We start from the raw sequence: 21,857 nt of genomic DNA, 5'->3' as shown, positions 1-21,857 counted from the left end.
GGGTGGGGGTCCAGCAACACAAGCCAACGCAACCATGATGCCTCAAGCAGCGTCCGTGGGGGCACCCTTCATGCGAAAGCCACAGCCGCTGACGCCTGGCAACACCATGGGGCCCGCATGGAAAACCTGGAGCGAGGATTTTGAAGATTACATGGAGGGCTCCCTGGTACAAGACTCCAAACGTAAGCTAGTTGCATTGCGAAATCTAGAAGGCCAAGAGATAGCACAAATAATTAAAGAAATGCCCGATGCAGCAACTGCCACATATGACGAAGTGAAAGCTGCCCTTGACAGAAGATTCCTACACAAGCGCAACGTGGACTACGAACGATATGTGTTCAACCTAGCCACCCAAGAAAAAGGAGAGTGCATGGGCGACTTCATCGTGCGTATCAAAAGAATGACGCGACACTGCGATTTTGAGAATTTCAAGACGGAAGACGCACTGCGACTTCGCATCATCGATGGATGCCAATCTGAATCACTACGCAGACGACTCCTGAAAAAACCATACACTTTAAAAGAAATTGAAGAATTAACAAGAATCAATGATCAAGCGGAAGATCATGCCAAGCGAATGGAAACTCACAAGCCCGATCATAAAGAACACGCTCTCCGAGTACAAGCACGCAAGACTACCCGATCCGTGACGAACACACATAGATCGAGCAAACACCACCACAGCTCCCGGAAAACGTCACCCAGACGAGAATCACGACACACCAGGTCCACCAAATCCACGCCTGCGTTCTATCGGTGTGGCTAAGAATATCCTCATTCGGGACAATGCCCAGCAATCGGCCAACGATGTCATCGCTGCGGGAAAGATAACCATTTTGAGGTAGCATGCCAAGCCAGACAATCAACACGCCAGTCTCCCATCCCGCGACCTAGCACCCGACACCACGCACGTGCTGTAACGGGAAGAGAGAGACACTCATCCAGCTCCTCAAGATCAAGCACCCGATCAACAAGCTCTTACCAACCGCGAAGCCGATCCACGAGCACGCATTACTCTCGACATCATACAACAAGCTCACGTCGAGCGCACAGATCCACATCCAGCGACTCATCGTCACACACGCCTGCGTCGCAGTACAGTGACGAATACATCTGCATGGTGTCTGACCCGGACCGTTTGAAACAATACCACAAACTAGACATCATGATAGGGGATCACCCAGCCAAGTTCTTCCTGGACTCAGGAGCATCGCTAAATTATATCTGTGCACTGGAATATTACAACATGAAAACTCGACCCAAACTGGAGCCAGCAGCGGTTCGCATATTTACATGGATGTCTCGGAAACCCCTACCATGTCTAGGTCGGTTTCACACCACACTAACTTTCAAGGACTGGAAAGTTCCAGCATATGTCCATGTGGTAGAGGGACATGATGTTGCCGACTGCCTGCTCAGTCTGCCAACAGCTGAAAGACTAAAACTAGTGGAACTGCTGTACATGACTGAAGACGCCCCTGACATCGTGGCGAAATTCCCAAACCTCTTCAAAGGCCTGGGAAAACTAAATCACTTCAAGGTGAAGCTACACATCGACGAACGTGTAACACCCATTGCCCAGCATCACAGAAAGGTGCCCTTTCACCTACAGCAAGCTGTTGATGACGAGCTCCAAGACCTCTTACAAACAGACATTATTGAACGCACGTCAGGACCCACCCCCTGGGTATCCCCAGTCGTAGTAGTCCCGAAGAAAGGACAGGACAATAAGGTCAGACTATGTGTGGACATGCGTGCACCCAACATCGCCATTGAGCGAGAACGCCACCCAGGGCCACACATAAGTGACATGATCACGAGACTCAATGGCGCCACAATATTTTCCAAACTTGACCTTAACAAAGGATACCACCAGCTAGAGCTCCATGAACAATCAAGGTACATTACAACATTCACTACGCACCAAGGCCTGTTCCGCTATAAACGTTTACATTTCGGCATTTCGTCAGCCGCCGAAATCTTCCAAGAAGCCATCCGGAGAGTCATTCAAGGAATTCCAAACGCTTTCAACTACAGTGATGACCTGCTAGTATTCGGTAAGGATCGGATCGAGCACGACACTGCACTGGTCAGGGTATGCCACGCCCTACTGAAAGCAAACTTGACGCTAAATGCCAACAAGTGTGAGTTCCACAAAAACACCCTGAAATTTAACGGACACATCTTCTCAAGTGAAGGGATGAAGCCAGATCCTGACAAAGTAGCTGCACTTGCTGACACCCCGATGCCCCGAGACGTGAGTGATCTCAGCTCTTTCCTCGGAATGGCGAGCTACTGCGCACGCTACATCCGTGACTACGCCACCATCAGCTACCCACTTCGAGAACTCACGCGTCAAGGTCAGCCTTTCGAGTGGTCACAAGCATGCGAACAAGCCTTCATGGAAATTAAACAAGCTGTTGGCTCAGCCATCAACCTTGCCTATTTTGACACAAACAAGAGAACAGAGATCACTGTTGACGCCAGTCCAGTGGGCCTAGGCGCCATCCTAGCCCAGTATCGTGAACACTCTGACCAACGCCATATCATCGCATACGCCAGCCGCAGCCTCACGGACACAGAGAAAGCATACTCCCAGCCGGAGAAGGAAAGCGTGGCCGTAGTATGGGCGTGCGAGCACTTCCACTGGTTTGTATATGGCAAACACTTCACCATCGTCACTGACCACCAGGCATTGATCACCATATTTGGCAATCCCAACGCCAAGATGCCGCCACGCATTGAGCGGTGGGGGCTGCGCCTCCAGGACTACATATACACAATTGTCCACAAGCCTGGCAAGGCTGAGAATCCAGCTGATTACATGTCTCGGCACCCCTTATCCAGCGCCACGACTGCACAGTCACTAGCGGACGACTACATCCATTTCGTCATCGATGCAGCGTGCCCTCCTACAGTCCCCCTTGAGGCCATTCAAGAAGCATCCGCCTCAGACCCACTCATTCAAGCAGTCATGGCCCACATATGTGCGAACTCCTGGCGGCACATCAAAAATACACCTCAGAGCTCAGACACACACCTCCGTGACCTCACAGCCTTTCAACAGATTCATGATGAACTCTCCATCAGTGACAACGGACTTCCTTGAGAGGGGGGAGAATTGTGATCCCACACAAACTGCGCCAAGGAATCATCAACCTGGCCCACGAAGGCCACAGAGGCATAAACGCCACGAAGAAGATCTTGAGAGAACGAGTCTGGTTCCCTTCTCTCGACCTGATGGTAGAGTCAACCCTAAAAGACTGCATGACTTGCCAACTAGTTAGTCGTGAGGAACCCCCAGCCCCACTTCAAATGTCCGAACTCCCAGACGGAGTGTGGCAACAAATCGCAGTTGATTTCTTTGGACCACTGCAGTCAGGACAATACATCATGGTCGTCATGGATGAGTATTCAAGATTCCCCTTTGCGCACATGATACCATCCACCAGGGCAACAGCAGTCATCCCCATACTAGATGAAATCTTTGCAGCATGGGGCATTCCTTCAAGAGTTAAATCTGACAATGGACCCCCGTTCAACGGCCATGAGTTCACAGACTTTGCGAAACATCTCAACTTTAAACACCAGAAAATCACTCCCCTATGGCCACAAGCCAACGGCATGGTGGAGCGATTCTTGGGGACACTGAAAAAGGCGATCCAGCAAGCGGAACTAACACACAGAGATATCCAGCAAACCCTGAATGAGGTGCTGAGGGCCTACCGGACCACTCCGCATAACACCACGAATCAGTGCCCAGCCACAATAATGCTGGGAAGAGCGCCCCGAACTCGATTACCCACGATAAGCACGACATCCCAACCACGGACCATCACCGTTGATCACAACACGCTGGTTGAAATAGACAGGAAAAAGAAACAGAAGATGAAGACATATGCAGACCGACGCCGACACGCCAAAGAAGTCGACATCCAAGAAGGAGACAGGGTCATAGTACGAGGCGACCGGCGAACAAAAGCGGATAGCCGATATCTGGACATCCCACTGCAGGTTCACAAAAGGAAGGGAACAATGATCACAGCAAAAGCTGATCACAAGCAAATAACAAGAAACATATCGCATTTCAAAAGATGCACTCCCTCAAACGGTCAAGAAACATCCTCGAGTCAAATATCGAGTGACTCAGCCAGTCAAAGCGACAACAACGACCACCATCATCATAACTATCCAAGAGTCATCAGCAGCCCCAATCAACGTGGCCAAACGCCAGACCGAGAGGTCCGTCCCAGACGTCAAGTGAGGAGACCCAGGCGACTTGTCGAAGAAATATAGAGAGTAGCAGGACTTTGTACAAAAGGGGGAGATGTCGTGTCGTTGTGCCTGACTCTGCCTAGGGACAGAGCAGGCAAGCAGGAAGCGGAAAACGGAAATAAAGATGGATGTGTGAATTGTAGCTCCGACTCCTGAGAATTATTTGGGCGGGCAAAACGCGACACACACAACCGCCTCTGTTTGAATATTGTTGTTTTGATTTAAATACGTTATAATCACCAAAAATAACGTTATGCTGGAGGATATTAATGTGGATTTGAAAGTATTGTGATATGCCTTTGGAATTCAAAAATGTAATTACCTCTAAAATATTTTGGAAATGATGGCACTTACAATGGTTGGTTATTACACTGAAATCAGTTTGAAGGTTATGAAGGAGCAAAGCAGTTATATCTTTAGATATGCCAGAGCCTTGGTTATAAATGAGCTTAGGTCTCTACTACAAACGTCACAATGTATTCAGCTTCAACGTTGGGGAAGGCCTTACACTACTTTGAGATGTTGAACACGTGTGTGAAACTGCTCAGTTGGCATAGTCTGATATATTGCATGTGGTCAAGTTTCTTTGTTGTTTTTTTAGAACATCTTTTAATTTACATGTTTCAAAAGAATCAGCTCAAATATATGCACTGGTCATATAAATAGATAAGGCAAGATTGTTCGCAGTTAGCTGCAATCATTCAACTAAACTTAACTAGATTCAGCCAATGTTTAATGAGCATAAAGACGATCATTCTAAATCTAAAATAACTTTGTATTTTATTTTTGAATGCAAACCTGATGAAGAGTAATATAAATTACCTTTGTCCAGAGCATGTGCCATTCAATACCGACGTATGTCTTCCTTGTTTCGCGAACGCTTCGTCCGGGATCATGACTTCAGTTTCCATAGCATTTTGATGCTTAAACCTAATGGGAACATACATAGAATTATATTATATTATAACCATACAGGATATCATCAAAGTAACGAAGATATTACACAAGTTTTCTCTGGTCAGAAGACATTTATGTACCGTTTTCTTTATTTTTTAAAGCAGACATATTTACCCATAAAGTGTTTTCACTTTACTGCTAAGGTAAGCCATCACCATCTTCCAAGTTGTAGATGTGGCAGGGGTTGAGAGTGCACCATCTGACCACTACATTGATCCTACATTGACATCGGTTCAGGCAGCAGCCCTAACAGGACCAGGGTGAGGAAGATCAAGGAGGGCCACATTGTCACTAATAAGAGATGGCCGTCAGATGTGGGAAAGCTTCACGAGATTTTGCTAGGCCTCTTAGGGTTATGGGAAGAGTTTCTGAGGCATCCTCGAGAACTACAAGACTGTCTCAATTAAAATAAAGTTCCAGGCACTGTGAAGTTTCCATTGGGAAGGAATTGGGTTACTCCGGACATGTGGTCGGAATCGACAGAGCCGAGAGAGTCAAACTCAGTGGTTGTCTGACCTCCCTCCGGTTGAAGTTCAAGCCGCAGTCTGCTACAACAATCACGAAGTTTGTCTTGAGCAGAACAAATCTCAGCGATATGGATGAATGAGAACAACAGGACTTTTTAATGAAGAAAATACTAATGAATAAAACATTATACAAAACGGAATATTGATGAATCAGAAAGTTTCTGTGAGAAAAGTAATTTTGATAAACGTTAAATGCCAAAAGGACGCAATAATGCAGTTTTGATGTTAGCACACGCTCTGCATTTTCAAGTGTGTGAGGGGTCTCTTGTTAGTTTCCTCACCTCAATACCTGAAACACATTTTACCGCCGGCGCAGATACTACTCTGATATGCTGCCAACGTTTCAAAGGCCGGTCGCAGTCAGAACTCTTGCTTTTTGCCGGTCTCAAAAGCGCTGCCAAAGTGAGTTTTCACCCAGGACCTCACTAACTGAAAGATACCCAACGAGCTCCACGGTTCCTAAGACGAATCTCTTTCAGAAGAGACCGATACGTAGGATTCATCCATCTGTTTCCTGTACCCATCAATCCCTTGTGGCATCTCATCTCATCTCGTCTGCACTATGAGAATGTATAATCATATCTCCGCTGCATTTATGCAGCTACATTTATGTGATTCAAGTAAAGAAACAACTGCTGTTCGGACCTACAATGATGGTGAAAATCCTGATGGACATTTTAAAAGTGAGCATCATTCAGAGCACCCTAAAGTTCCTGTGATTAGTCGGAATAGACCTGTCAGGGTACAGCTCTCAGCCACCTGGCACTTGCAACTCCAAAATCAGTGTATTTTAAATTTCAATAAGCTATAAATGCCTTAATTTTCCTGTGGTCAGAGTCAAGATAAACCACGACATGTAGACCTGGCTAAGGGGAGAAAATGTACATAAAACAATACACAATTTTTATTAACTGTAAAACAGGTTAAACATGCTAACGATGAAAAAACAAGTGCTTGAAAAGGGAAGAAATAAGATATGAAAGGAAATTCTGGAACTGGTTCCAAACCTATGTGATCTTTAGCAGGTTCAAACCACCAGAAAGGAGTGGGCCAGCAAGTAGATTGGTAGTGTGTCCTTTACGAACTGCAATACCTATATTTTCTAACTCCTTGGCTAATGCAATTGACCTTAAAATGGATGCTGGTACCATCAGGGAGTCATAGGTAAGACCACAATCAGGATTATAGGTGCAAAACAGCAGGGGCAAGGATGCCTTCAGAATCAAACGATGTTAAAGGGTCTCCGTTTATTGATTAATAATAGGAACCAATTTAGAATCTCATGTCACTGAGAAAAATGTAGCTTATTGCCTAGCATGACACTTAAGAACAATACACTAGAAAGATTAACAAGGCATCAATTAACAGAAAGGCGATGCATGCGAACAATCAATGTGAACAGAAGCCTGTAAACGAGCAGAGCTTATGAAAGCAAGTACTTATGCTTTAAAATGGGTATTATGTCTTACAACATTGTATTTGTCTTTGGAGCATTGGGTATCACTTACACAATAGAATAGTATATTTCACCGCCTGGTCCATCGAGTCACATAAATTGTGGTCAAGAGGCTGAGGAGTGAATATTTGACTTTGTTAACAATACATTTTTTTATTTCTGATATAAAGTCACCCAATTTACAAACTTTCAAGTCTACATTTTTCAATAATCGATTTTTGCATAGGACATTACTAAATACATATGAAACTCAAAAGTAACTATTTAAGATATATATTCAACATACCTATTGTAATCAAGCCTGGACTGCTGGAGCTGCTGCTGTTTTAATAGTAACCGCGCTTCCTGCTGGGCCAGCATCTGCTGCAGCCTCTCCTTCTCAATCTCCAGCTCCATTTTCTGAAGTAAAAGAAGCTGCTTCCTTTGCTCATGTGATTGCTTCCCATGGCCCTTTTCCCTTGGTTGTGGTTCCGGTGCACCGTTCAGTACAGTCGTACCAGGGTGATGACTAAACCCTCTGGAGCCGGAGAGTGCTCCATGGTGTTTTGTTGGTAAATGCGCAGACTGACATGATCTTTGAACATGTTCTGCACTGGTCAGTGGACTACGAACGCAACAATGGGCCATAGCTTCCTGTAGACATGTGATCTGATGGTCTTGCCTCAGGTGGCCATGGCCACTGATGAACTTGGACTGGTGTTGTCCTTGATGATTCCTTGAAGGCGATGAGTTAACAGTTTTCTGAACGCCATTTTCCATTGGATATTCACCTGGATGTTCTTGTAGGGTTGAGTGGAACATGAGTCTGGTTCCCGGATCTTCCTGACAATGATGTAGAGAATCGGAAAACAACCCAACACTTCCAGCATTAACAGTCTTACTTGTCTGGTAAGCATTCTGGGTTTCAGCCAAGCCAAGGTAGGAACCATCAAATTCCAAATGTAGAGACTGCAATGGACTCTTCTGTCTGGATCCCTATAAGAACAACAAGGCATGTTAATTACATTTCAATAACACTTTTTTGCTGTGATACAATCAAACACCAGCAAAAGCAAGAGATATCGCCGAACAGCACTGCTCAAATAAAGCCACATCTACCGAGACACCCCTATTCTGCTTTATACGTGGATTCATTCAAAATGGATAAGCAGCTCACAAAGAAAATAGGATTGCAGACTCGCCAGACTACTTTGTTCCGCCCAACTCGCCCTAACCTCTGTTTCCAGGATCCAGAAGACCAGAAACAGAGGAAGTTCTTTCTCCTACTTCACCCCCCAAGACCTGGAACACCCTGCCCCTCATTCTCAGGCAATCAGCGTCGCTGACCCAATTCAAGAAGAACCTCAAGACCTGTTTCTTAAAATGATCCCCCACCAAAAGGGAAAGCTGTACAACAAAAATCCTGATGAAGTAGACCGGACTCAGCAATCAGATGATGACATGTTCATCTAGTTGAAAGTGAAAACTATGCCCTTGAAGTATTCCTAAAATAAAAGGTGAAAAATAACAACTTCTACTCCTACTCGGTAATGCAGGCATATATGAGCATTCAAAAAATAAACCCATATCAGTGAGCACTGGTTCAGTTAATCTATACTACAGCAAGTAGTTTGTAGATGAAGCCTATAGCATAACAAACACAGATCATCAGACATAAGGGACCATGAACATCCTAAGGATTTTTGGGTGTTGGCCAAACCTATTTTGGGGGACCCAGTAGCGACTCTAATCCCGGCCGACAAACAAAGGAGACAAAAAAAATATTAATAATTTACTTGCTAGATTGCAGATCTTCTGCTCCATCCTCACCAGCACAGGCTCCCAGAATCTCCTGCGGCCAATCCGGATGCTGCTGTTTTTATGCTGCTATAAGCTGCGACAGGATTGACCTGAGTGCCAATGATTTGCATTTATAAAATTCTTAGCTGAGCAGATTATAATCAATATTTCAAGTCCAAAATATGTCTCAACAAGTACATATATCAGTGAGAGATTTATAAGTGTCCAAATTTGTATCCAAAGTAATGTATTCTTCTTATTAACAACACCAAGGTCTGTTGTCATAGCATCATTGTCATTTATTTCTGTTTGTTTTCCATCAATCAAAGACACAGCCAACACGTGTTTCGTCGGGCATTAATGTCATGCCTTTCGACTTCTTCAGGGCAAAGAAAAAATCATATCCTTCCTGTAATTCAGACCTCCAATGGAATAGCCGTGAGTTACACCCAGTACTTGGGCTGACTGTCTCCAAAATTTGAAGAATTCCCGTTCTCAACACGAGTATGTGGCGAGTTATCCTACAGAATACCCAAGTACTGGGTGTAACTCCCGGCTATACCATTGGAGGTCTGAATTACAGGAAGGATATGATTTTTTCTTTGCCCTGAAGAAGTCGAAAGGCATGACATTAATGCCCGACAAAACACGTGTTGGCTGTGTCTTTGATTGATGGAAAACAAACAGAAATAAATGACAATGATGCTATGACAACAGACCTTGGTGTTGTTAATAAGAAGAATACATTACTTTGGATACAAAGTTGGACACTTATAAATTTATCACTGATATATGTACTTGTTGAGACATATTTTGGACTTGAAATATTGATTATAATCTGCTCAGCTAAGAATTTTATAAATGTTCTAACCAGGGGATTCCTTGGTGTTTGTAAGGAAGAAAGGTGACCTTCCTTTTCTATGCTTTGTAGCAGAATCTTTTCACAAAGGATATCTTACTGTGGCCATAATTTTGTTGAGCGCCTGTTTATTACCTGGTCATTGCATTGTATTTGTGCCAATGATTTGCACCCTCAGTGAGACTCGGATTGGAGACAGCTTCAGTGTGTATGATGGTTTGGCCATCCTGAGACGGGTAGCCAAACCGTCATGCACACTGATACCAGTGCCCTGCCCACCACTCCCCCTCCATGACGGCTCAGCCCCCAAGCCTCGGCTATGGTAAGAAAAATAAAACAATAATAAGCACTTTTATTTTCAGTTCATTCTTACAGTTTTGAGGCTGATGGGGAGGGGGATAACGCTCCTCCACCATAGAGGAGGATCAGCTGCTGTGGGGACCATTTTCCCAACGACTTTGAAGTTAACAATTCATTGTCTGCTAATTAAAGGACAGCAAATTATATGTTAAAGTTTCAGAAACTGTAAAAAAAAAAAAAGACAAATCGTAGGCAATTTTATAAAATCTGCAAGGACTCGCACATACCTTTTAACAGCCCTCATGTTATTGATCAGCCATTTGACTGCATTGATCCATATAGTGCAGAAGACATGCATTGAATTGAATCAGTTATGGGGCAGCCTGGTATGATGCTAGAGTGTGCTTGCCAATATTCTTTTACTACAAGAGGTAGCATTTTTCAGATTTCTAATTTGCTTCGCCTCTTATGAGTCATAATGCCTCCCCACACAACAATGGCACTAAATAGCATGTCATATTCTTCACATCTGAATAGGTTTATGACACAAAGTTTTTCATGTGTACGCATTTAATCAAAAAAAAAGCGGCTTAACCCAAACCAGGATGCAGGGAACTAATTACATTTGTGCAGTAGGGTCAAATCTTTTTGAAGAGGCCTTGCGTCTGTTAGGAGAGTTCTTTCCATGTGTAAAGTAATTAGAACACGCAATCAGTTAGGCAGTAAACAATGATATTCGCATGTAAATTTCATGCAACTGTGGTAATAAGCTGGAACGAGACCTTTGCACTTTAGTAATGTGTGAATGTGTCCGGATTTGTACAGTTTCTCTGGATAACATGAGTTATTTGTCCACATTTATTTTCTCTAACATGGCATAGATACATTTATCCTTTACAATATACAAATCCCATTGGAAATTTCAACATTTCTTCTCTTCCTCTAAAGGAGGGTTTGCTGATCATCGTTGAATTTGAGGATCTGAGCTCTCTGGAACTATTTTTGTTGCAGAGGCCATTACCAATTGGCAAATCACAGAAGCCTCCGACCTTAAAGTGCCAGAGGGGGTGTGGGGGGAGGTGGCGGGGAGGGGAGGAAACATCTCCTGCGTCAGAATTGATTGAGGGGAGGAAGCCAACCCAATCCCTCACAATTCTGTAAATCTGTGCGTAGATCCACACATTTTGATGCCTTTTCCTGGTCTTTTTGCAATTCCTGAAAAAGGTTTAAACAGTAAAGGAAAATACAGAGCAACGATGCAAACTATGCATATCATAGACCATGCACAGTGAGCATTGTAGACCTTCTGACTGCTTTGAATAAGTTGAGATGTGTTACTAAATCTAGAAAACAGGGGGCCTAATTGTAACTGACTCCTGCACTGGCGAACTGCCATGAGTCGGCCTACATTTTTTAAATGTGTGTTGTTACCTGATGAAATGAAATGAAATGAAATGAAATGAAATGAAATGAATGAATCTTATATAGCGCACGACTTACCCTGGGGCATCTCAGCGCTTGCTTAGGGAACCCGTCCTGGTATTCCCCTGTGAGATAACCCTGGCAGGGTATCCACAAGGTGAAAGCCAGGCATCCCGCCGCGAGGGGCCGTTGTGGAGATTAAGCAAGCTATTGCCCAGAGTCGCAGAGTGTGAACCCGTGAGTCGAGGAGGCACCGGAGCGAGAATTAACGAGTCCGTGGAATTTTTGAGCCCAAGACCCGCCGAGGCGGGGAATTGAACCCTGGTCCCGGGCCGAACTCAGGCTCCAGGTCTGCCGCCTCTAACCCCTGAGCCACACTCCTCCACTCCTGATCCACCATGGTTATTGGCTTCTAGAGGAAAACAGCGTGAGTGCCCCTTTCTCTGGTGTTGTCCATCTGACTTGGACTACAACAACAGAGGGTAACGCTCTCCCAGCCTACAAGTTAAAAAAAACAATTAAACACCTACGAAATAAGCCAGCTAGACTACGGACTAGCACTAGGCACACTGAACACATTTACTTAGCCTCTGATTGCCGACACTTAAGAAAGGAAAATATTGTTAGCAGTCCGAAAACATTGATGTTCTCATAATCCCCTTGGCTTCCTACTCTTTGAAACGTATTAATGGAGGTACTATGGGGAAGGGGCGGGGGGGGGTGAGGTTTGGGGAGGATTGGGGAACAGCAGAGGCGCAATTAGAGCCGTATTTCGGGGGGAGGGGGAAATCCTTCCAGCAATAGGCAGTTCTCTCCGTTATATCCACCACTGGCCATTTTGATAAAAGATCCATTAGCACAATCACATACTCTTGTAAATTCCCAACAGGATCCAACAAATCTGCCACTGCACATTCCCAAGGTTGTTTGGCAATAATGCACTCATTCATAGGTAGTCTTAATGTCTGTAACGACTTGTCATCAGAGGAACACACTTCACAGGATCTAACAAACCTTTCCACCACCTTGTCTTCTCCAGACCATCAAAACAGTTCTTCGATTACAGATTTGGTTTTCTTACAACACCAAAGAGTTAGTCATGGCAACGTTTACCTCCTAACCACATGGGGAATGACCTTACTCCTTCTAAGAACCACCTCTTTGACTGCCGACAGCTCCAATCTAACCTGCCAAAAAGTTCTTTACATGTCTGTCAACTACTCCTTCCTAGAGCAGTCCTCATACACGTGCTCAAAACATCCTGCAAAACAATATCCTCCTCCTGTTTCTTCTGTCACTCCTCTTTCCTAATGGCAGGTGTGCCCGAGTCATGTACCAAAGCAATCTTAAAGTCGTTCCATGGATCATCCTCACACCTCTCTAACGGACAAGGCATCCTGGATAAACAATCTGCCACCATATTATCCTTTCCAGGAACATACACAATGTGGCATATATAATCTTTCATGCTCAAAAACAATTTAGCAATCCTGGCAGAAGCAGTGATACTCACTGCATGGCCAGTAACATAACTAATGGCTTGTTGTTGTACTGTATGGTAATCTGTTTACAAGAAACAAAGGCATGAAAATGCTCCAGAGCCTATGCACATGCTAGCGCCTCATTCTCAATAATGGGACGTTTAACCTTAGCTGGGGACAGAGATCTGGACGCAAACAGAAGCATACTCTTGTTACCTCTAGCATTCATCTGTGAAAGTACCGCCCCAACCCTTTGTTACTTGCATCCATTGTTAGGATACAATCTAATCCAGTGTCAAAACTTCCCAAAGCATAGACTTTCTCCATGTAACATTTCATTATGCCGAACTCCGCCTCACACTGCGAGTCCCACACAAATTTCACATGCTTTTTGAATAACGGTCCGATATATACGTTATCAGCAAAATTAGTAATTAATTTCGCACAGAACTCAGCCATTCCCGAGAACGACCTCACCTCGTGTCTTTGATAGCAGGTGCTGGAGCCCAAGTAATAGCACTGATCATCGAAAGCATTAGGTTCGAACCCCTCCCCTCACTGATCACATGCCTCAAGTAGATCACACTCCTTTCAGTGAACGTACACTCGTTAATCTCTACAGTCAGTCCCTTACTTTCCAGTATACTTAACAACTCCTGTAACCTCTGATCATGTTTCCTTCTGTTCTCTCCAAAGACTAAGATATCATCCAGAAAAAACATAATTCCACCCTCTTTCCCAAACATCCTATGCATTAAACCCTGGAAAAACAGCTGCCTCCGATGCCAGTCCAAATGGCATTTGTTCAAATGAAAGCACCCAAAGGGTGTGATATATGCCTTGAGTTTCCTAGACACAGACATGAATACACTGCAGAGAGGTTTATGGTTGAGAACCACAAAGCCCCTTTTCGGCATGAAAACATCTCTGTGATTTTTGGAAAGGGAAAAAACTATTGGCAATGTTATTAGTCAAGTGTCGCAGATCAACACAGAGACAGATTTTCAATTGCTACGGCGTGCCAGCACTACCGGGGAAATCCATTGCGAACTCACTGTTAGTACGATTACATCCATCTCCACTAGCTTTTCGAATTCCTTAAAGACTATCTCCTATATCATCACAGTACACCATTCTAAATTTATGTACTTTGGGAGTATCATCCCCTTGGAGCACAATATTGTGTTCAATACCATCCAACATGCTCAATTGTTCACTGAACACTTTAGGAAAATGTTCTGCCACAGCAGTGCTCACAGAATCCCCCCCATCCACCACCAATACTTTCTCAGCGCTGTTGGAATCCAGGACAATGTGTAGATTCCCTTGATCCTGCCATTCCAGGACCGAAGGTCCTCTTTTCATCATGTACAGTTTACCTCTTGTGTGTCTTTCCTTAAAAGAGAAGGATAACAATCAAAAACCCAAAATATCGATTAGCTCTCAGGATTAATATCCGACGAAGGTAAGTGTAGGCCAATCTTTTCGAAATATTTGCTCTTGCACACCTCCTTATTAACAATAGTAAAATGAGATCCTGAATCTGCATATATCCTGGTGGGAACTCCTCCTAATGTCATATTGCACTCTGGTGTACCTTTGGTACTCCTCTCTCTTATATTAAGAACAAACTTCTCCTTCAAGCGCATCACACTGTACAACTTGGCAGTTTCACTCTCCGTCTCATTCTCACTAGGGTTCGTACCTTCGTAAATGCACTTACTAGTGTTCCTTTTTTTCTTACATACCCTTGCAAAATGGCCATATATCTAGGATATATCTAGGATATAGCACACCGCAAATAAAACTTTCTGACTCCCTCTTGGACCACTTACCTCTACAATAAGGAATCCCTCATGGCTCCTGTCCTATTTCTGATGCGGTTTAAGATTTACTTGGAACCGTTCGCCGCACTAGTAAATGAAATCACAATCTTCTTGCACCTATATGCGCTCAGCACATCTTTACATTAAAAGTTTATCCCTGCAGGACATAACCACACTTGACCTAACTAAGTAACTGCAGTCTTGGATGGCCCATTAGCACTTAAAGTTAAATTCATCAAAAACTGAATTCCTTCTAATTTATCCAAAACACTGCAATATCTATTTGATTGCACGTCTACTAGTGTAGAAAAATTAGTATTGCTAGGTTTCATCCTGACAAGAACTCGAACCTTCATGCGTACATGCACTGCCATAGCATAAGGAACACAACAGCAAATCAGCATTTCATGGAAAATCAAGCTCCTAATTCCAACCGTAGAGTTCAACGGTGCCATTACTTGTACTATCTAAAATGGCCTATGGAAACACATTACTGAAAGGGATTCCGAAAAACCACAAGACTACTCTAAAAGCTGCCCTCAATGCCACCGCAAGATTGATCTCATGTGAAAGTCGACCAGAGCAAATTAAATCCACACTTATCACCTTAATCAGCTCTCCACTGAGGTGAGACACTTCCTTGACCTTGCACATATTGTTCACAAGATTCTTCATGGAAATGCAACAAGTTACCTGCCCCTTAAGCTAGTCACCTTCGGGTATCCCTGTCACTCTTATGCACCAACTCACTATGGCTTGCAGACTCGGGACCTTGTATGGAAACAGTGGCTAGGTGGATAGACCAGTCATGCCTTAAACTTAATGGTGATGAAACTGATCTAATGATCTTGGGTAATGCCACCTCCATATCACCAAGAGTGAGCTGGCCTAACAGCCTTGGCCCTCCCACCAGTGCCTAAAGACCAGATTAAAAGCTTGGGAGTCTGGTTGGACAAGACTATTAGTTTCAACCATCAAGCAGTCAAGCTAGCAGCTTCATGTTTTGGTGTACTTTGATTCTGCGAAAAATCCTTTCTGTGCTCCCAGCTTCGGCTGCGAGAGTGATAGTCCAGGCACTGGTGCGGTCTCAGCTGGACTATAGCAAATCTCTCTACCACGGCGTCACAAAAGTCACTATTAGGAAACTAAAGGTAGTGCAGAATTGTGCAGCCAGGCTACTGTTTCATATTCCCAGATCCCAATCAGCCAAGCCTGCATTAAAACAACTGCACTGGCTCCCAATAAACAACAGGGTGAAGTTTAAATTCCTGTGCATAGCGCAACTCTCTGGGAGACAGGCCCAAAGATAAATCAGCCTCTCATCACATTTTATCGGCCAACAAGATGTCTCCGGCCTGCCAGCTTGTCTATGGAAACTGTTCCTAAAATCAGAAGCGCAGGGTCAGGCGGCCGTTCCTTCGCATTCAATACGGCGAGATTGTGGAATGCCCTGCCCATCCAGCTGCGTACAACTGTTCATCATCTGTCCTTTCGGAGGCAGCTGAAGACCTAACTTTTCCAGAATCCAGCTTAAGCCACCTATCTTTCTTGCTTGTTGCTTCTAGCGCGGGGATGCCTAAGTGTAGCCAGGCGCTCTGCAAATGATAATTAATAATAATAACTTGCAATTCCTTATTTCACACACCCTTAACCCACCCTTCTCAGGAAGAGCACCAATGGTTTGAAACATTCCCCCCATCCTTTGGCACTAACCCCTCTCATGCCACCTTCAAGAAAGAACTGGTTTACCAAAGACAACTTGCACCTCAAGCCTGAAAATCCACTTATATAGCATTTCATCCCTTATCCTACCTCTTGGGTAATAGACACTACTAGGGTCTATGGTCAGCGGTTATCAACCATGTATATAACTCCACTCCACCGCGCCAAAGATTCCAAATCTTCACTGCACATACTTTTCTTCCCTGCAGGCATTCTCCTTTGGCCTTGAACTCATGGGTAATGCCCTACATGCCTCTTTGATATATGGTGCTCACTGTATGTAGGTCACCACTCTCGCTTTTCTCAATTCTTGTGGGAAGCTCGCAGATACCTGCTAGGTCTGACCCTCACTATATAAATCTGCCAAGGAAGAAACTGCAGTACCTCCTCCTAAACCAGATGGCTTGTTTCGATATGCCAGCACCAAAAGGCTTGAACAATAACTGCAAATCCTTCTTATTGTGACAGGGCTCATCCTGCATTAAACATGACCAATGCATACAGTACAAGTGCCTTTTACTGATCAGTAACTAAAACTGGCTCCTTATTGACAGGAACGCGCCAGGCCTTCACCGTTTAAAAGTGAGAGCATCTTTCAGCTTTCCTGAGCCTCCCTGCAGCACCAGCAGGTGTTCCCAAACAGTTGGAAACCGAAGTCATTGGGAAGCGAAATTAATCATTAGATGATCATCAGGAACTAAGGATAACGTTTGACATCTTGCTGTAAGCGGTTGTCAGCAGGAAAGCACAACAGACCGCCTTTCCTTTGCACGACACACACTTTAACACAGAGCTGCTGGAATTATAGAACACTGAACAATTTGAAAAATAGAAACTTGATAAAAAAAAGAACTGAGCTTAATTGAAAAGATTGAATTTACATTAAGCTAATTCCCTTTACAAAGATAACACAGGAGACAGAAGAAAGACACCACTTGCATGCATTCATACCAATGAAGCAGATTCTGAAACAGCTGTTGCATGACAATGGTATCAATGCATGATAAATTCCTTCTCAATAGATTAGCATTTTTGAATACGCACAAAATCACACTGGTTCCAAATGTAAAAAAAAAACAATGTTTAGTGATCTATTACATGTTTTGGACACAGGGCTCTGTAAACATGGTGCACATCAGGGGAGAAAATGAAATAAAAGATTTGTGTACAGATGGAGATACAGGCGCACATGCTATTAACAGACAGCCTGAACAAACAAATAGCACAACACAATCTTTAACAACTGGATAACTTCAATTTTAAATAAACAGCAGCTATTTTGTATCATTATCCCATTCAGATGAGCCAATCATTTTGGTAAAAGCATAATACTGTGCCTGGGTACCCTTTGTGTGTGTGTGTGGAGTAACACAAAAGTCCGTCAGGTATCTAACTAGTAAGGTCATGGTGCTCTGTGTGCGGAATTTTGATAGGAACCCCTCCCCATATATCATCACAAATCGACCCTCTTGATCTCAATTCTCTGAAAGGCAATCAAATACAAAGTGTGGGATCTGGTGTATTTGATGATGCCCACTACTAAATTGATGCCTCGCAGGGAGGAATATCTTAAACAGTCTGCCGTTCCTAATACCTCACCAGAAAGGAGACAAGACCCGGTACAACCAATTGTAATGTAAACAAACCGGTACATCAAGTTTGTAACCACATAATGTTAAATCACTTATCCTGCTAAAGTCAAACATATAGTGAACACAAACAAGGGCAACCCTTACTCCATGGGAATCATGGAAAACAATATTATATATATATATATATATATATATATATATATATATATATATATATATATATTCTTTTTAAAACAGTGGTTCTCATTGGTATCACAATGTCTCAAAGTTAATATAATATTAAAAGTTACAATGGTTGTAGACAGTTATTGTGTTCACAGAGTTAATTCCAATTACAAAAGAACAATTTCTAAGCAAATGCTAGTAATAAAATAGCCATCACCTATAGTCATTGCCATTATATTTTATAGCATAGTTACAGTATGTATCATTCCACAAAGAAAAAGTGCACTGTGTCCCATGTGAAGGAAATAATAAATCAGAATAGTTTACAATTAATATATTCATATATATAGATATATATATACACACAACAATGAAGGAAAAAAGTAAAAGTTATGTGTTTCGTAAACTAATTACTACTAATTAAATCCAAGGATGATGGTAAAATAGCTACTTTTCCTGAATATGACTTTTAGTAGGTTTGATTATTCAATTTTGAAAATGTTTAGAACCTGTTGTTGATATAGGGTCTCATCAGGACCGATATAGGGGTATCCTTGATATGTCACCTTCCATATAGTGCATGAGGTATTATCTGTGACTAACACCAAGGGTGAAAAAAAGTCAAATAAATTACTCTCTTAGGGAACCCAATGTAGGATATCCCTGATGTAATTGTCACGGGCAAAGAACCAGATGAGGTTAGAAATGTAGCGAAGGCCCAGGAACGTGTCCTTTTAAGTCACCTGGTCTAGAAATATCGACTTGGGGCGGGAATATAATTATTTTCTTCACAAGAGTAACTGCTTGCAGAAGTCATGCAGGTTGGTTTTGCCTGCGGCGCCTCAGTCAGTGACCATGTCACACAGTGGAGGCACATAGGAGACAGACACAGGACTCTCCGTGGTCATCACACACAATATGGAAACACTGCCCACATAAGATCCAAACAAAGACAACACCCTTCCAACCACACACCCTACATAGCATGCTTTCTATGTAGGTAAGCGCTTCAGTGCTTCACATGGGATACTAATGGGAATGTAAATCTTACAATACAAAACATATCTGGACTCCTAGTGCAAGATGCACTGGACTCCACTGGTAACTGGATAGAAAATAGTGACTTACAAATGTATTATTGTAGCCCAGTCTTCCCGCCCCCAAAAGAATATTAAATATTTTTCTTTTTGACCCTTACACACCCTATTGGTGTCCTGCTTCATCATCCGGCCACACCCTGGTCCCTAAAAGCCAGAGTGGGCTCAATCATCTTCCCGGCAGCACTTGGGATAATATTCTAACTCTGACGGGGAATATAAATATTAAAAATACCTACTGGTCACCACAGTTTCCCTTCAGTTTGGGTGCGACTGATATAATTATATTATTAATGACTTACTCTGGTGGTTTAAGGACAGGGTTGCTATCACTATTGACTTATACAACGTCAACATGTTTCAGCCCTTCCTCACGGCCCATGCAGGGTCACAATCTTTCATCAGGACGGATTATTAATCACGGTTTCTTGTTACGTGTCTATGTTACAGTCTAGTCAAGGATGTTGGGTCTGTCACTCGTGAATTGTCACAAACACAGGACATAAAACAAACATCAACAGGTGAGGCTTGCCTACTTGTCTGTGCTGCAAATGGAGAAGCATTGACTGGCACCTATTTTCATCAGAACCAATAGTGCAAGAGGACACGGACATAAAAAGAAGAAATAAAACAGATAAAAAAGAAAAACATTAACCTCAGCTGTTCTAAGTGACTGTCGAAAGATTGCGTCAATGTAGCATCTTCATCTAGAGAAGTGAATTCTTTTTTTTTTACAATCAATTTTATTGGGTTTTGAATTTGAATTCAACAACAAACAGCACCATTCATAGCTACATAGTACATTAGCAGGATAGGGGACAAACACATCACAATGACATCAAGATCACAGTAAGAAATCCAAAATAGCATATCCACGTGCACCTGGAGAGCGGACCACATCATCTCATTCGTTGAGTACCCCGACCCATTTCCCCCATATGCGATGGAATTCCTAGGGGCACCCCCTGACTATGTACAGAGGCCGCTCCTGCGGAGCACACCAGTCCAGCCCCCGGCGCCAGCACCTTAGAGTGGAGGGGCGGTGCCCAGCCAGTGAGCAGCGATGTCCCTCCTGGCAACCGCCAACGCAGTATTGAGGAAGAGCTTCTCAGCCCTGGAACCGTCCAGGGTGACGCCCAGCAGAACACGCATGGGATCAAGGGGCATCTCCCAGCCCAGGAACTCTGTCAGGTCTTGTGTTTACAATTCCCAATAACCCTGAATTGCATTGCAGAGCCACACCATATGATAAAAGTCAGCGCGGGGTGGGAACAGCGGGGGCAGTTAGCATTAGGCCGAAGCCCAGTGCGGTGGAGACGCAGAGGTGTAAGGTAGGTGGTGTGCAAAAAATTGACTTGGACCAGGCGCAGTCTTGCTGATACCGCAATCGCCCTAGGGGCCATCTGGGCGTCTCTCCAGTCCTCATCCTCTAGAACCCCAAGCCAGCCCTCCCACTTTTCTCGGAGCAGGGAAAGGGAGTTGGGGGTATTGTTGATGAGTGAGCGGTAGATCTGAGAGACTCTGGCCCTCCCAAGATCCCCGGTCAGGACTTGCGCCTCAGGCGGGCTATATTCGGGCATAGACGTGCCATCTGGAATGTGGGAGTGAAGGGCCTGGCGCAGCTGTAAGTAGCAAAAGAATTGAGAGGAATGGAGGGAATGACTAGCCTGTAAGTCTTGAAAGGATCGGATATGGGTACCGCTCCAGACGTCACCCAACAAGGATACCCCGATGAGGTCCCATTGCCGAAACCCTGGCAGGCTGGCAACTTCGCGAAGTCTGGTGCCACACCACAAGGGAGTGTAACGAGTCAGCCTGCCCACCCATTGAGTATGTCGTAATGATGCATGCCAAGCCAAGAATGCCTTGCGTGTGACCTCTGGAAGAGCACGAAGAACCGTAGCCACGTAAAGCATTCCCTGGATAGAGGAGAAGCCCAGGATGTGGAGCTCAAAGTGATACGCCGGGTCGGACCAGCCGCCATTAAACCAATCGTGGATCGTAAGTAGACGAGTCGCTAAGTAGTAGAGGTAGAGGTTCGTCATTCCGAGACCTCCATCAAAAGGTGGGATTCGGCATTGGGCCAGGGCCAGCCTGGACCTCCGACCCCCCCCTCAAAGGAATTTTGTGGCCAAACCATCCATCTCCCGGAACCAAGATCCAGCAAAGGAGAGGTGTGTGTTCTGGAACATGTACAAAAAACGGGGGAGGATCATCATTTTATATAGGGCGATCCTGCCAAAAGGTTTCAGTGGCAGCATGAGCCACTTAAGGAGGTCGGCGCAGATCCGCTTAACCAGCGGGGTGACATTGAGCTCCCATGCGAGGTCAGGGAGAAGGGAGATCCAAATCCCCAAGTACTTAAAAGACAGCCGCCGAAGCGGAATTGACGACTGCCA

The 21,857-nt window shown here is 44.1% G+C and overlaps 1 protein-coding gene across 1 annotated transcript in view; it reads right to left on the bottom strand.

Moving 5' to 3' along the window:
• The window catches only part of KIAA1328 (KIAA1328 ortholog), an 898,127-nt gene that overhangs the window by 359,310 nt on the left and 516,960 nt on the right, over window positions 1–21,857 (bottom strand). The window contains exons 7-8 of the mRNA XM_086960312.1: window positions 7,502–8,190; window positions 5,098–5,205 (exon numbers count right to left, since the gene is read on the bottom strand). Coding sequence (XP_086816438.1) covers window positions 5,098–5,205; window positions 7,502–8,190 — 797 coding nt within the window. The remainder of the gene's footprint in view (window positions 1–5,097; window positions 5,206–7,501; window positions 8,191–21,857) is intronic.

The sequence above is a fragment of the Lissotriton vulgaris genome, chromosome 3_1 (assembly GCF_964263255.1).
Source record: "Lissotriton vulgaris chromosome 3_1, aLisVul1.2, whole genome shotgun sequence".
Classification (NCBI taxonomy): domain Eukaryota; kingdom Metazoa; phylum Chordata; class Amphibia; order Caudata; family Salamandridae; genus Lissotriton; species Lissotriton vulgaris.
Note: the sequence above shows the minus strand (reverse complement) of the source record. Positions and strands in the feature narration are given on the sequence as shown.